At 54.9% G+C, this 15,686-nt stretch overlaps 5 protein-coding genes across 5 annotated transcripts; 3 read left to right on the top strand and 2 right to left on the bottom strand.

The window, feature by feature from the left end:
* Positions 1-826: 826 nt before the first annotated feature.
* On the bottom strand, positions 827-4,068 carry hyuA-1 (putative D-/L-hydantoinase subunit A; the record flags this gene model as incomplete). The annotated part of the gene is made up of 6 exons (XM_032023895.1): positions 827-1,081; positions 1,137-1,565; positions 1,629-1,884; positions 1,938-2,407; positions 2,460-3,978; positions 4,028-4,068. 6 exons carry the CDS (start codon positions 4,066-4,068, stop codon positions 827-829), a joined length of 2,970 nt encoding a protein of 989 aa, XP_031879392.1.
* Positions 4,069-4,945: 877 nt separating this feature from the next.
* Positions 4,946-6,903, top strand: aclS-1 (Transporter aclS; the record flags this gene model as incomplete). Its single annotated transcript, XM_032023894.1, has 5 exons — positions 4,946-5,106; positions 5,170-5,423; positions 5,476-5,500; positions 5,554-6,086; positions 6,149-6,903. 5 exons carry the CDS (start codon positions 4,946-4,948, stop codon positions 6,901-6,903), a joined length of 1,728 nt encoding a protein of 575 aa, XP_031879363.1.
* A 160-nt stretch (positions 6,904-7,063) lies between these two features.
* Positions 7,064-9,247, bottom strand: yanF-1 (FAD-dependent monooxygenase yanF; the record flags this gene model as incomplete). Its single annotated transcript, XM_032023893.2, has 7 exons — positions 7,064-7,607; positions 7,666-7,981; positions 8,037-8,208; positions 8,279-8,442; positions 8,498-8,762; positions 8,847-8,992; positions 9,211-9,247. 7 exons carry the CDS (start codon positions 9,245-9,247, stop codon positions 7,064-7,066), a joined length of 1,644 nt encoding a protein of 547 aa, XP_031879298.2.
* Positions 9,248-11,616: 2,369 nt separating this feature from the next.
* CGGC5_v001767 (Satratoxin biosynthesis SC1 cluster protein 4) lies at positions 11,617-13,157 on the top strand (the record flags this gene model as incomplete). The annotated part of the gene is made up of 5 exons (XM_066150884.1): positions 11,617-11,821; positions 12,112-12,176; positions 12,240-12,616; positions 12,671-12,766; positions 12,824-13,157. The coding sequence occupies 5 exons, from the start codon at positions 11,617-11,619 to the stop codon at positions 13,155-13,157; spliced, it is 1,077 nt and encodes a 358-aa protein (XP_066009965.1).
* Positions 13,158-14,039: 882 nt separating this feature from the next.
* Positions 14,040-15,551, top strand: CGGC5_v001766 (uncharacterized protein; the record flags this gene model as incomplete). Its single annotated transcript, XM_032023891.1, has 1 exon — positions 14,040-15,551. One exon carries the CDS (start codon positions 14,040-14,042, stop codon positions 15,549-15,551), a length of 1,512 nt encoding a protein of 503 aa, XP_031879297.1.
* Between the last annotated feature and the right edge of the window lie 135 nt (positions 15,552-15,686).

Raw genomic sequence — 15,686 nt, 5'->3', positions numbered from 1 at the left:
CCAAACCACCGGAATGGCGGGATTCGAAGGGTTTCGAGGGGGGTTGTCGAGCTCGACGCAACAGATGGCGTGCTCAGGGACCCATATCGCGACTGCTCGTCCGATGACGCGAGACACTACCACCACCACCACCACTCTGTTAGTGTCAGTGTAATTGGAGTGTGGGGTTCGCCGATCGGGTGGCCCCGCAGCGCCGATGTCGTGCTCCGTGGTCGACGGCAGTACGGAGCCGGGGTGTCACGTTTTAGACTTTTTTTTGTTCTTTTCTCTCCCAATTGCATGCGCCTTTTTATCTCTCCTTGAATCCATCCGTTTATTCTTCTGATTCGCTTACGACGCCCCGCGCTTGAAATCTCCGAAGACTTCCGTGGTGAGCTGTTCACAGGTCAATGGATGCTGCTCATGCAATGATGCGGATGAAAGCTCCCGACCTACCCCAACGTCTCCTCAGCACACCATCCTGCGGGACTAGCCCGGTGGCGTTATCACACCCTTGTCAAATTGGCTGCGAATAGACGTGCCAACGCCCTGTCGATTCTCCAACGGCGCGTGGACTTGCTCTTCGATCTGTGCCGGTGAGAGACAACTTGTGTGGATGCTGAGACAGCAGCCGAAAAGATATTTCCGAGGTAACAACCGATCAATGGGGGCCGTTGGAACGGTAGTTGGCCGTCCCTGTCTTCGAATTGCGACGTTGGCAGGCTATGCGAATTGATTCATCCCACTTCACTCCGTAGCTGCAACCGAAGCCGGTGTGTTGTGATTGGAAAGCTCTATTGTTCGCCCTGGTCATGGCAAACTACCTAGTCTAAATCGCCATGATCGCTCATGCAGTATCACCATACTCTTCAATCACACTCCTCGGCTTCTTAAACTTGCCAAGCGGCACATACTCCAAGTCATCCATGCCAAAGCCCTTCGGCCCGCCAATCTCGATACCTCGGGCCGTCGAGGTCCACTTCTCGGAAGCAGTAATGCCGAGGACAACCACGAGAAGACCATACCGATACTCCTGTGTACCCAGGGCCTCGCCGTTTTGAGCGTCGATAACGCACACAAGATCAGGGACGATGGTGAGAATCTGTTCAACAAGTCAGCAACATCCCGAAAGCCTCCCCAAAAAGACCAAAACTCACCTCCTCCCCACCCTCAGCATCAACCTTCTTCGCAAGAATATTCTCATTCTTGAACGGAATCACCAACTTCTCAACCCCCTTCCCATCTGCTGACGCCCCTTCGATGATGACCTCGCCATACGCGTGACCCATCCTCGTCACCCTCTCAACGCCAACAATCTTGCCGCGGAACAGCACGCGCGCAGACTCATCCCCACCAACCTCGTCGACGATGGCCTCCGCGACCCTGTCGACCGTATTACTGCACCGCGAGAGCGCCACCGCGCGGCCGATCCGCCACGACAGCGAGACCGTGTTCTCGACGACCCAGGACTTGGTGTCGCGGCCGCTGACGGGGCCCTTGGCGCAGCCGACGTGGGAGCCCATCTGCGAGAGGGCGGCGCGGAAGGCGCGTTCTGCGTCGAGCTCGGTGCGGGCTTTCGTCATAAGCTGTGGAAAGTCTAAATGTCAGCTTCTGGAGGAAAGAGGGGGTTGAGGGAGGGGAGGATGCACCATAATTCTGCCGTTGCCGTCCGAGATACATGAGGGTATCATGGTCGCCTTCTTCTCGAACACGACTGGTGTCGTTTGATGTGAGATGGGGTACGCGCGACCCATCCAGTCGCCGTCGATGGTTGGGATGTCGAGGTTTGTGCTGGCGCCGAGGATGAGACCTTGGAGTCCGTTGCCGCCTCCGATTTCGAGGGAGATGACGGCCGTTGGCTTGGTGTTGAGGTACTTGTAGAGCTCTACTTGGGACTCCATGATCCTTTTCGCGAAGTCGTTAGCAAATCCTCGGGCGTGGTGGAAGCCATGACTTACTCGTCACCATAGGGCTTCTCAATCGAAACCTGAGGAGACCCCTTCCCACCACCGCAAGCCACGATATCATCGTCCTTGAGGTCCCACGGTGAGATGATCCTTACGGTTGCTCCTGCCCGCATCATCTCCCGTAGTCTCAGCATGTGTTGGTAGGGAGACCCTCCGCCGCCTGTGCCCAGGATGTAACAGCCTATCGTGATCCAATCCAGGTCCGTTTCTGAAAGGAGCCATTCTTTGTTGGCGATCTTTGGTTTGTAAGAGTGGATGTAATCCTTTGTGTAGATGATCGACTGTGAACCTGAAGCATGGCTATCCCCATTTGTCTCTGGCTTCTTCTCATTGGTTCCAGATGGCTCGCTCTCGAAACCGTCAACGCCATTGGCAATTGGAGTAGCGTCGCTGAAGTCAGTCCTGGAGAAGTCGAAATCTCCAACAGCTTTGATGATGATTCGTGACTTGTTCGCGATGTACTACAAGCCTTGTGAGTATGGCAGCCAAAAGCAACTGAGGTAAATATCTCACCTGTAACGGGAAACTCTCAATCTCCGCAATCGTCACCGTCTCCCTCAGAGCTCCGCTCTCAACTGCCTTATCCACCGCGCGCTGCGACAACTCCTCAATGACCTCCGCAACACTCTTTGACTCCGTGCTTGCAATCGAGTCAACCACGCCGCTGACTCTCGCGGTGGCAGCGCCAATGGCATTGGCGACGCCGGACCACTCGGGCTTGATGACTCTGCTGGCACCAACCAGGCAGTCCGGCGCAATCACCGCGCCACCGCCAACAAGGACCACCGGAATGTCTTCTGGGGAGGTCTTCATGGTGTCCACGATGCGTTCCAGCATCTCCTTCACCTTGGCCTTGAACTCGGGTAGATTGTTTTGCAGGCTGGACCCCTCTACGAGAGAACGGTTTCCGATCTGGACTGTAGGGTTTGCAAGAACAGTGTAATCCGTCGTCGTCGGCACATCTCCGCCAAATACCAAAGCCTTCCCCTGGATCTTGTAGCCCACACTCTGCGGCCCGATCGTCAAAGCACCGTTCTCATCCCGTCTGACGATGGAGCCACCCCCGAGACCAATACTCTTGACATCAGGATACGAAAAGTTTGTCCTCACGCCTGAGATCTCGCTATACGCCGCTGCCTGTCTCGGGAAGCCGTTCTCAAGAAGCAAACCCACGTCAGTGGTCGTTCCACCGATATCGACAACCATCATAGCCTCCTTCTCAAGGTTTTGCGTCAGGAACGCCGCGCCGCGCATGCTATTCGTGGGACCACTCGAGAACGTCCTAATCGGCAACCTCGCCGCCGCGCTCGCCGGCAATATCGTGCCATCATTCTGCGTCACAAACACAGGACACTTCAGCCCCAGCCTCGCAACCGCATCCTGAAACGAGTGAATCGTCCGCCTCGCAAACGGCAAAATCGACGCATTCAGCACCGCCGCGTTCTCCCTCTCCAGAAACCCGATATTCGCCACATCCTTCGACATCACCACGTCCGCCTCCGGATACACTTCCCTCACAATCTCCGCCGCCCTTTCCTCCTGCCGATACACGACATCCACCGGACTGAAAATCCCAACCACAACCACGCTCCTAATCCCCTTCGCCCGCACCGCCTCCGCCTCCCGCCGCACGCCGTCCTCGTCCAGCTCCGCAATCAAGCTGCCGTCGATCTCGAGCCCGCCGTCGACGAGCCCGCGGTGCGCGCAGACGATGTCGCGCAGCCGCGGCGGCCAGTCGACGCCGACGGGGATGTCGGCGGAGAAGGGCCCGCACAGGCGGATGACGGCGACGCGCGCGAGGCGGGCGGCGTCCATCTCGACGACGGCGTTGATGAAGTGCGTGGTGCCGATGGTCACGCTGGCGACGCGGGAGGGGTCGAGCGGCGGCGCGGACTGCGCGAACATCTGGGTGATGACGGCGTTGATGCCATCGCTGGGGTTGGGGGTTGTGCTGGTCTTTTGGGAGGCGAGGATGCCGCGGGAGGGGGCGGGGGAGGATGTTGGGTCAAGGATGACGCCGTCGGTGTTGGTGCTTGGACGTGTTAGTTTGTGGTGAGCGTTGGGGGATGGGGGTGGCGTACCCGCCGACGTCGACTCCTATTCTTAGAGTCGGGGGCGACATCTTGGTTTGGGCTGCGATCTTCTTCTTAAACAGCAGCACTGCGTTGACCGGGGTTGAGTTCTTGTCTTGGATGTGAGAGTCTGGGCCAAGACAAAGATCACGATCAAAGACAACAGTCAGAGGCTAGAGGTTGAAGGGAGAACATGGGATCAATAAGACGGGCGAATGAGAATGAGCCCAGATAAAGTGTCGGACGCTCTCCGACGTGGCGCCGGCATCGGGGCCCGGCCGACAACTGACTCCATCCTCCGAAAGACATTGGATCTGTTGCATGGTCTGCACCCTGAGTCTGCTTCCGAATGTACCACTCAGCAAAAAAAACCGTCAGCAGCTTGAATCATACATATTGAAATCAGCTCTCATGATTCGCTCCAAAGACCCATGCATTGCAACAGCTATGGTTAACTGAAGTGATCCTTCATCTTTATCACCGGCATGTGGCCGGCAGGGGGCGAGAATACCCCACATGTTCGGGTTCTTATCTCGGGGGGGCAGGATTTCTGACCGGTCGACTGGGTCAAAATGCGACCCATTCAAAGACCCCAACTCCTGTTCAAGCACATCATTGGCCCGTTGTTTGATGCTCGACTTGTCGACGCCGGGGTCGTTCTGGGGCGGGATAAGGGTCGCATACCCGGGAAACTGTTACCGAACATCGGTCTTGATATGCATGACAGATAACGAAGACGCAACGGCGCTGCATCGCGAATGGAGCCGACGCCAAGACTTGGATGAGAGCCGAAAGCATCGGAAGATCTACGGGTTGCTTGAGGGCACCGAGATAAGATGGCGGCCTACCGTATATCATGCGGCCGGCGCCCTCCAGCTCCAGTCTGACTGACTTAGGTTCAGGTATCCTAGTTTCCTCGGCGTAACAATGACGAACAAGACCGTTCAGAGGGTCAAGGAGGCCGTGATCCTCAAGTCTGACGAGTCGCGGCACGAGGAGGTCAGCGCCTGGTCGAACAGAGACTTGATCCCGTTGCCACCGTCTCGTCGCACCTGGGGCTGGTTCAACTTCTTTGGTTCCTGGTCATTGTGAGTATCAGTACGACGCAAAACATAAACTACTTTGAGCGCGGAACTGACTATGACGGCCAGGTCTTCACTCAACGTAGCAACATGGCAGACCCCGAACACGTTCTTGACGCAAGGCCTCTCGGTCGGCCAGGCCATGGCCGTCATTGTCGTCTCCCGAGCTCTTTGCTGCTTGTTCGCGATTCTTGTTGCTTGGTGTGGTCTGACTTGGCACATTGGATTCACGGTGCAGAACCGGTACACGTGGGGCTTCCGGGCGAGTTATATCCCGTTGATGCAGCGTATTCTGCTCAATTTCATCTGGAACGCACTGCAATGTGAGTACCTCTGAGCCCGTTCGAGAGGGGGTAAAGCTGACTGGGTGATCAGGTTGGAATGGCGGCAAACTTGTAACGTGAGGATCACCCCCGAAGAAGTCGGCCATTAAATACTGACAATACACAACAGCGTTTGTATCACCGCCATCTGGCCCTCCTTCGCAAAGATTCCGAACACCCTCAGCGCCAGCACCCCGACGACAACCTATGAGCTCATCGGCTTCATCGTGTTCTGGGTCGTGTCCATCCCGTTCCTCTTCATCCGACCCGAGCGCTTCAAGAAGCCCTTCTTCATCTCATCCGTGGCTTGCGGTGCCGGTATGATCGCCCTGCTCATCTGGTCGCTCACCGTCGCAAAGGGTGTCGGTCCCATATTCTACCAAGGCCAGAGTGTCTCTACCAGCTCACGCTGGAGCGTCTCGTGGCTCATGATGGCGGGCATCAACCAAGCCATCGGTCAAAAGGCTGCCGGCATGACGAACAGCAGCGACTTCTCGCGTTACGCAAAGGACAAGAATGGTTACATCATCGGCACGGTGTCCGTCTACTGGATCACGGGCGTGCTAGTCTGCCTTGGCGGCTTGGTCACCACCGCAGCCTGCCAGAAGATCTACGGCACCATTTACTGGAACCCTCCCGACCTGTTGATGGTCATGATGGATCGTAAGCTGCCCCCACGGAAACGCCCTCCACCCGTCCCACCCACTAACCCCAACCCGCAACAGACGGCGAAGGCTCCTCCGCCGCCCGCGCCGCAGTCTTCTTCCTCGCCCTCGCCTTCGCCTTCACCTCCATGTTCGAAAACGTCTGCTCCAACGCCGTCGCCGGCGGCATCGACCTCGCCGGCCTCTTCCCGCGCTACATCGACATCCGCCGCGGCGCCCTCCTCACCTTCTTCGCCGCCTGGATCATCCAGCCCTGGCAGCTCATCAACCAGGCCGCCACCTTCGTCGCGGTGCTCAACTCCTTCGCCGTCTTCCTCGCGCCCATCATGGGTGTCATGGTCTGCGACTTCTTCGTCCTGCGCGCGCGCAAGGTCAAGCTGTCGCACCTGTTCCACCCGCAGGGCTCCGACTACTGGTATTGGCACGGCGTCAACTGGCGCGTGATCCCGTGCTGGATCGCGGGGTGGGCGCCCACGATCGGGGGCCTGATTGTGAGTGCGGAGAAGGACGAGAGCGCGCCCGATGCGGTGTATGAGTTGTACTACATTGCGTTCTTCGTGGGGTTCTTCATCTCTTTTGTGCTGTTTTACCTGGCTAATCTCGTGTTCCCATTGCCGAATTTGGGCGAGTTTGATGAGGAGGACAAGTATGGGACGTTCACTGCGGAGGAGGCGGCTAAGTTGAGTGTTGTGCCGACTGACTCTGCCACCGCTACTGGGTTTGGCAAGGAGGAGGGGATCGACACTCAAGTGAATGAGATTTCGGATGAGGGCTCAGCTGGGGAGAGAAGGTGGTGGAACTTCAGACGCCGGTGAGCAGGACATTGGGGCGGCCAGTTGAGATCCTTCTAGGAGTTGCTCTTCGAATGTGAGAATTACACAAAAGCATTTACTAGAATTATACACTACATCCTATCTGACAAACATCTACAAGGCTCGATCATAGACCTACAATCTATAACCACTGTCACCAAAGTCAATGCGTAGTCTTCGCATCGACCGGGATCTTGAACCCAGTGGTCCTCAGCTTCTGAAAAACGCCATCTGGATCCACCATCTTGGCGACATCCTTCAGGAACGCCACATTCTTCTCACCATACGTGGCAATCGGGTTCTGGTCGCCCCAAGCATAGTTGAGATACCTCCAGTCCTTGAACACGCCAATGAACTTGGCATACGCATCGATTCTCTCTCGGAACTCCAGAATGTGAGGCAACATCTTATCTTGCAGCTCAGGGGTGTCACAGGTCAGCACAAGCAGCCAGTTGCTCGTCGGCCCATCAGCCACCACGTCCTCGAGGCCGAGAATGTTGCCACCGTTGGCCTGGCCGTGCTTGACCATGGACTGCGTGAATGGCTGGAACTGTCCGAGAACGTCGTATGTTACGGTCTTGTTCGTCCTTTTCGCCATTTCGTCGGCCACGGGGTCCAAGTAATGCTTGCCGAGCATCTGCAGCTCGTCGTATACGAAATTCATCATGCGGACATCGTTTCGAAATTGGCCAACGAACCAGTTAGCACTGAGAAAAGGAGGTCAGTACGGATTCGACAACGAAATAATGTCAAGTTTGTACTTACTACAGGCCCAGTGGCGTAGGTCCAGTGAACTCGGGAACCATCTCCGCAACGGCTGCGACTCGAGAAGTGTTGCTCGTGACATTGATCTTCTCGTACTCGCTGAAGGCAGGAGCATCGTCGACGCCGGCGCTGTTGGTCAAAATTGCCTGGAGTCCAACAGTCCGATGAGTCCCGTACGACATTCCCACGATGTTCTGGCTGGCGGGATCTTGGTCCATCTTATCGGCGAAGTTGAGGTAGGCGCGGAAGAGCTTGTCCCTGTTGGTCTCGTCGTACTCCCGGAGACCTCCCCACATATCGGTGGAGTTGACAACTTCTGTGAGGGGTGTCAGTGTCTGCGTATCATAAGTGTTGCCTCTTCATGGACTCACTTTGGTCAATTCTGGTGACGAAACCCAAGTTGCCTGAGCCGCCCTTTTGAGCCTTGAACAGGTCTGGGTTGGATGTCGCATTGGCGTTGACAACAGTGCCGTTGGCGAGGACGATCTCGAAGTTGGTCACCGTATCGCATGCGAAGCCATACGCATTGGTGTGGAAGGAGTACTGCAAAGGTGTTTAGCAATAGACTTCGGACATAAAAGCCAATAAGCCTCGAAAGAACGGAAGAACTTACACCACCGCCAGTAACAAAACCTCCAACACCAACGACAGAGGCTCGACCACCAACTGTAGTCACATTCTCGCCCTTGAGCAGAGTGAAGACCTTCTCCCAGGTCGAACCAGGATTGATCGAAGCAATCTCGGTCACATTGTTGTAGGTTGTCGTGTTCAAGTTGCCTAGAGACAGTATTAGTGAAAGTCCAGGGTATCACCAGCATAGCTGAGTACTTACCAAAGTCAACAGTGATACCATCCTTCGCGCCATTAGCCCCCTTGAAGGCAGAATGTGCACCACTCCGAATACCAAACGGACACTGGTGTTCAGAGATAATCTTGGCAATGCGCGACACATCGGATGTACTCGTTGGGAGAACCATGCACCAAGCGGCTTGTGCCGCGTTGGCAGAGTAGTACGACTGCAGCCGCTTGTCGTACGTCTCCGTGTCGGGCATGAGGACCTTGCCCTCGAGTTCAGGGTCCTTGGCGAGGGCGGAACACTGGTCCGGTTGTCAGCAACAAGTCCCGACGGCGCCACGTGAAAAAAAAAGATTGGAGGATAGGATGGTGGTGGTGAGACTGACGCAAATGCATTTTGGGCTGCGGCCGCCGGTGATGTCGACGCTCAATGCCGCTGGGACGAGCAGCGCCAGGATGGCTTGGCCTACGGTGAACTTCATGGCTTCCGAGCTCGAGCCGGACTGACTCTTGTCACGCGTGAAAGAGGGGTCTGGGGAGGAATAAGGTTGGGCAAGGTTCAGGGAGGTGAAGATTTGCGGAGGAGGCCGCAGTATTCGGACAGGAGAGTGTGGTGTTCCAGAAAAGTTCTGCCGTCTGGATGATGGACTGGGAAGGGATGGCCAGGATGCTATTTCGCGAAACCGAAGAGATGTACGTGATCTTTTATATTCAATTCAAATACCTTTTCTGGTGCGTTGAACGACTTACCTCTCTCGTCGCCATCGAAGGCGATGCCACCCAACATGGCCCCAGATTGCTCCAACAAGACCCCAAGAATTGCGGTGCGACCACCCTCACCCCCAAAATGACCCCGAACCAAGGACGTGGAGTCCAAATCTCATCAATATCACCTCGAAATACACCCGTAGGATCTGCACGTGCCCACATGGGGTGGCTGTCAGTCTCAAAACCGCCTCTGGGGGTTTGCCGCCTCTCTCGAACGATGCGGGCGGGTGGATAGGCATCCGTCCGCTGAGTTGTCTAAGCTCGTGAAATCCCGTGGAATGATCTCCTGCTCCAAGTGGAGAACAGAAAAAACAAGACATCCAAGAGGCTTCGTTTCGCTCTAGTTCTTGTCATGGAGGGGAAGGCCTGGCCACTATCAATGTCGACTTGGGCATGGTCGTCGGTACTCTGCATGGCTGACGGCGCTTGGTATGGATCGCTCCATGGAACTACGCATTGGCGAAAGCACTGCAATTGCACGATGCAAGGTCCTACATCCGTTTCACAGACTTGCAGACTGTCAGATTGAACAGTTGATGATCGACGAGTCATGAATAACAACTCTTCCGGTGCTTAGGGAAGTTGGTTAATTGAAACACTTCTTCAATACCTCCAACTACCAAATACCGTTAGCGTTGATGGGGTTGCAAAGACAACCTCTCTTTTAGTTTCCAAGAGGATCTGCAACCGCCGTGTCTCTCATTTTCAACCTGGTCTCGTCTTGTGCTTTTGGTTCTCCCAATTGCTGTGCAATGCCCAGCCGGTAGTCAGATAATCGTTTCTTGACTCCCCACCCCCATGCGACCCTGCTTTCTTTTGAGGGCTGTAGCGCTTACTGTCCGCCAGGTCAATCGTAATCAGCCGCTTCGTCACCCAGCGCGCACCGGATTGGTCGCGGAGATCTTGTGTTGCATATCCAGCGTCCGAGTAGTTGCACCGCACCGCCTTCGTCACACGTCGATACCCGGGGACTCGTCAGGGTCACACCGCTTTGTCCGTGCAAAAATGCGGACGTAAGAAGGCGCGACATCCCGTCGGCTGCGAATACGATATCCAATAGACACGGTGTTTGCGCCAGGGGAAGAGGAACTGAACCTTGACATGATTGATGAATCTGCAGCAGTAGCTCCCCAGCCAGAAAAACTGACATTCTCATTTGAGAAGTGACCATCGTTGATCTTGGACTGATCCAACTGATAATATTGACATTGGTGATGTGGCGGGCCGGTACTATTGATGCGGGTATTCATGTATCCATGCAGCTCGGCACATCGCCATTCTTTCGTCTCAACCTGACTGACAGGCGGGTGCTGCATCTGTGCGAGGAACAGCCAAGATTTGTGGCAGGCAGACATGCTGCTCGAACTGCCACGTCGATTGTTCGTCTCAGTAGCAGGGATGTTCTACTATCGCGTCTGAATTAAACTCCGTCGTTGAACTCCGGTCAAAACGAAGGCTAAAACTTCGTATGGGGGCCCGGCGAGTTCGTACAGGAATACGCTGGGCTCATGTTCCCACCGCGGCGACTTACCGTCGTACCCCGCGCGCGGGCGTTGCGGGACCGCACACGATTCCTCTTTTGAGTTTCGACTTGGCTCTCGTCTTCAAACAAGCTCATCTCATAGTTCCCCCTCGCTTCCCAGGAAAACACGCGCCCGTGTTCACCGGGGAGCCCCAGAACACGGAACGGTGGAAGAAACGCACCAAACCTTATCCCGAGTCCGGACAGAATCGTCAGAGCCAATCACAGAGGCCTCGGGCACCAATCAGACACCCTCACAGAGTTTGCCTTGGAATTTCCACGAATGATTGAGCTGTTTGAGAAACTCAATGTTTAGACTGGAAGGCGGTCTGTCGTCCGTGAACGAAACTGTAGCCTCTCTTGGGAAGGACAACGAGGGCCACGACACGTGCGCCAAGACTTTTGATCTGAGTTATGTGAACTCTAAGCAGAGCTTGGATAGGGTCAGGGCGTCTTGAATCAGGTATTCTGTATTGAATGAAATATGGTGAATCATATGCAGTGTCTTGTTGTGTGGTGTAAACAAGTGCCGAAGGGGAAATCGTCTGGTAGCTCATGGGATAAAATCAGTAGCAAATAGGGGATCCAAACTGACGTCTAAACAATTGGCAAACTTCTGCTCGGCCGTTTTACTCGTAAGGTTGTCGGCAAGGGACTACGACTGGATGAATCAGTCCCACGGCAGCTTTTAACCCTCCGACTTGCCCATCAAGTGGGGACTAGACCGAGGCCTTGGGGCAGCCCAGGAAACTTTCACCGACGGAGGATGCACTGGCCAACCGCATCCCACAGGATATAGACTCATGCTCGCCTCCGCACTTCAAAGGCGTTGGGGAAAGGCAGGCCATGTTTTCAATGCAAACACCATGTCCGAGTTTCCGGTCACTAATGGCACCGTGACCCTCTTGAAGCCGCCGGATGGCTACGTGGTCGACTTCGACCACCCGCAGCAGCAGCTCGTGCTGGAACACTACTTGGTGTTCGGAATCGGCGGTCCGATCGCACTCATAGCGTTGCTACAGAGACTATACACAAAGATTTGGCTGTCGAACGGCTTCCAGGTGGACGATGGTGAGTGTGTGCGGGGTCATGTGCGCATGTGAAAGTTTAGCTGGATCGCGCGGAACTAATCAAGAGCATCATCATGAGATACATGATGAAGAATGAATTGCTGACGAGGTAAGCAGCATTTATGTGTCTTTCTTGGGTGAGTTGTGCTCCGCGGACGTTTTGTGAGCTCGGGTTGATGATGGTACCCGACAGATGGCATCTGTCACTATTCAGGCGGTATACGTCGGTGAGTCATGATATTGTTCAACAACCAGAACTGCTAATCAAGATGATGATATCAGGTTCAATAGCTGCCGGAGGCATGTGTGCCCACGCATGGGAGATGCCGTTATCGCGATTCCAAACATACTTCGCGGTGAGAAAAGCCCGCGCAACGACCTGCAACTACATGTGAACAAGGCAGCTGATGCGACACCAGATAACCTACGTCGCTGGCCCTCTATTCGTGCTTTGTAATGGATTCGCCAAATTGTCGCTTCTCGTACTATACCTCCAACTTTCTCCGCAGAAAAAGTATCGTGCTGCAGTCTGGGCCTCGATTTTATTCGTTGCCACCACTACGGCGGGTGTCGCATTCGTCATGATCGTTCGGTGCCAACCCATACGAAAGGGGTTTGATATCAAGATATCTGGGGGCACCTGCATCGACGCCGATCCGCTCTACATGTCGAACTCCATCGCAAATATTGTCACCGACATTATGCTGTTCGTTTTGCCGATCCCGATGATATGCAGTCTCCGGATGGGAATGGCCCAGAAGATGGGGGCCATGGCTATGTTTGCAGTTGGGTCCATGTGAGTGGATTTCAGGGGTGCGTTTGGTCAGATTTGATGGCTTAAACATCACAGGACGATATCGACTTCCATCATCAAATTAGTGCTCCTGCCCCAACTTCTCAGAAGCAGCGACCCGTCGTGGGATAGTGCTCCCGCAAACGTCTGGAGGTACGTCCTTCCACTCCTTCTGATGTCACCTATGGATTCTGACGTTGGAATGATCAGCTTTGTCGAAACAAATCTCTTCATCATCTGCGGCTCCATGCCGACGCTGAGAAAATTCTTCCAGCACTTCACTCCTAGACTGTTACTACGGAGCGACACTTCCTCCGTCTCTACCCGGAAACCGTACTTGATTCACGTAACCGACCCCAGCCAACCGTCAAGAGCAGGAACGACTGACTCAGATGTTATGAGCCCCCAGCAACTGTATCACGAAGAACTGTTCAGAGGATATCAGGGACACCAAAGCTTGTTAGATTTCAGAGAAGTGGCAATGGTGCCAGAATCCCCTCCTCTTTCCCGGCAAGGACCGATTATTCCAAAGAGTCTGGTATAGGCTCGTATGAGCCATGGATGAAATTCAACAGTCCAAAGCAGAGTTATTAGACTTCTTAGAGCGACGCTATGATACCCCTCTCATTAATGATCAATAATAATGCGTTTCTTTCATCAATATCCATCTCATTCCAGGCTCGGCATGAAGTCTTCGTGTTGCTAACTACTTCAATTTCATTTATCAGTGAATAAGAGCAGGGCGATCAATGCTTGCACCGGGATTTGTTTCGACACAGTGACATCCTAGCAGGCAATGGGAGCAAGTGAGTCCAGAGATGCAGATGCGGGTGTAGCATGATTGTGGGGACGCATGATACCGGACGATCGCGCGCTTCCCGTGGACACCGAGTGGCGTATAGAGAATCACATTTGCGTCCAGTCACAGTAGTTTAGAATCTACGATAGACGACTCAGGGAGACCGACTACAGTCATACCGTCTTTCTGGAATCAACTCCCTGTCCGGGCACTTTTGTTTACACTGCGCCAGAGTCCCTTGCCGCGCGACATGGGTCATTCCCGCGGACTCGGTTAACATGTCAGGAAATAGTCGCCCAGAGCTTCACTTCCAACTGCGATTGAGAACTGAGCTTTCCTTGAAAACATTTATGGTAAAAAATTCGACCAATTCTTTTCCCAAGAACCAACTCGCCGTGTGCCGTGCTCGGCATATGCTGGTGACGTAAAGCTGAGGGGCTCTATCGACCCATACAGGCATGTTACGCCCCGCCGAAAGGGGTAATCTGAAGCGCTCGCTTCCGCCGTCGGTGGTTACAGTGAAAGGCACATGTCGTATTTGATTGCACTTTTACTTGTTTAAAAATATCAATCACAATTGCTGAACGTGGGAAGATCAAGAAGACACTATCATATTCGCTGAACATCATGGTCTTGCCGCGGACTCTGACAACGGCAGCCGTGTTGCTGTCCTCGGTGGGCTCAACCCTGGCCGCCGAGAAGTGCACGGCCGCAACTCCCGACAAGCCCCGCGTTTTCCTCCTCAGCGACATCGCCAATGAGCCCGACGACGCGCAGTCTCTGGTCCGACTGCTCGTCTACTCCAATGAGCTCCGCGTGGAAGGTCTCGTGGCTACGACGAGCGTGTGGTTGAACGACACCACCCGCCCGGATCAGATGCACGACATCGTCGACGCCTACGAGGAGGTGCTGCCCAACCTGGAGAAGCATGCATCCGGGTGGCCCGAAGCCAGCTATCTGAGGAGCCTCATCACTTCTGGACTGCCTGTCTATGGGATGGATGGCGTCGGTGAGGGCAAGGACAGCGACGGTTCCGAGAGGCTGGTGAAGGCGGTCGATGCCTCGGACGAACCCCTTTGGATTCCGGTTTGGGGCGGTGCGTCCGTCCTGGCTCAGGCGCTGTGGCACGTCAACGCGACGAGGTCACAAGACGAGATTGATAAGTTCGTCTCGAAGCTGCGCGCCTACAGCATCTCCGACCAGGACAACACGGGCTCCTGGATCCGGAGAAACTTCCCACAACTCTTCTTCATCGCCAGCATCCACCACTTCAACCGCTACGCCCTGGCTGCTTGGGGAGGAATCTCGGGTGAGGAGTACTACAACTTCCCTAGTCTCGCCAGCAAGGATGTTGTGTCGGCCGATTGGATCAAGGAGAACATTCAGAGCGTCAGCGCCCTGGGCGGGAAGTATCCCGATGCCGACTTCATTGTCGAAGGAGACACGCCTTCCTTGCTGTACCTCATCCCTAACGGTCTGTCGGATCCCGAGCACCCTGAATGGGGCTCATGGGGAGGTCGCTACGGCCCGGTGACATATGGCGAGGGACACTTTGCGGACAGCGTGGACGTCATCAAGGACTCGGGCAAGACCATCATGAGCGCCCAGGCGACTGTGTGGAGGTGGCGCGAGGCGTTCCAGAACGACTTCGCCGCGCGTATGAAGTGGAGCGGCAGCTCCGAGTTCTCCGAGGCCCCTCACCCTCCAGTTGTCGTACTCAACGGGGACAAATCCCGCAGGGTCGTGAAGATGATCGTGAAGGAGGAGCAGGAGATTGGGCTAGATGCGAGGGAGTCATGCGATCCGGACGGAGGAGACCTGACCTACAAGTGGTGGCAGTACCTGGAGCCTTCTTCCAACAACAACAGCCCCGGACGGGATGTTGGCAGGCTTGAACTTAGCGACACGACCTCGCCCATCATCACCGTCACCATGCCGTCGAAGGAAGTCCTCCGCGCCGAGGGCCGTAACCGCCACCCCAACGATGACAAGCACTTGCATCTCATCCTCGAGGTCTCGGACGGCGCCTTGGTCTCATACCGCCGCATCGTCTTCACCATCCCGGGGCCCAAGCCTGGCGACGCGACTTCGACGGCTGCGAAGGCCGCTGAGAAGACTGAAGCTCATGATGAATTGTGAAAAAGGATATCTTGCCGTAGAAACCGTACATGTACCAGAGCCGCTGTACCCCCAGAAGTCTTGTAATACAGGCTATGCAGTAGCTGAAGAAGAAGAAACAAAAGTCTATGCCTTTTCATGCAAATGCAAATGATG

This window comes from Colletotrichum fructicola (assembly GCF_000319635.2).
Source record: "Colletotrichum fructicola Nara gc5 chromosome Unknown KSG_Nara_v1_contig01, whole genome shotgun sequence".
NCBI classification, from domain to species: domain Eukaryota; kingdom Fungi; phylum Ascomycota; class Sordariomycetes; order Glomerellales; family Glomerellaceae; genus Colletotrichum; species Colletotrichum fructicola.
The sequence above is the reverse complement of the archived record's forward strand: the minus strand, read 5'-3'. Positions and strand labels throughout refer to the sequence as shown.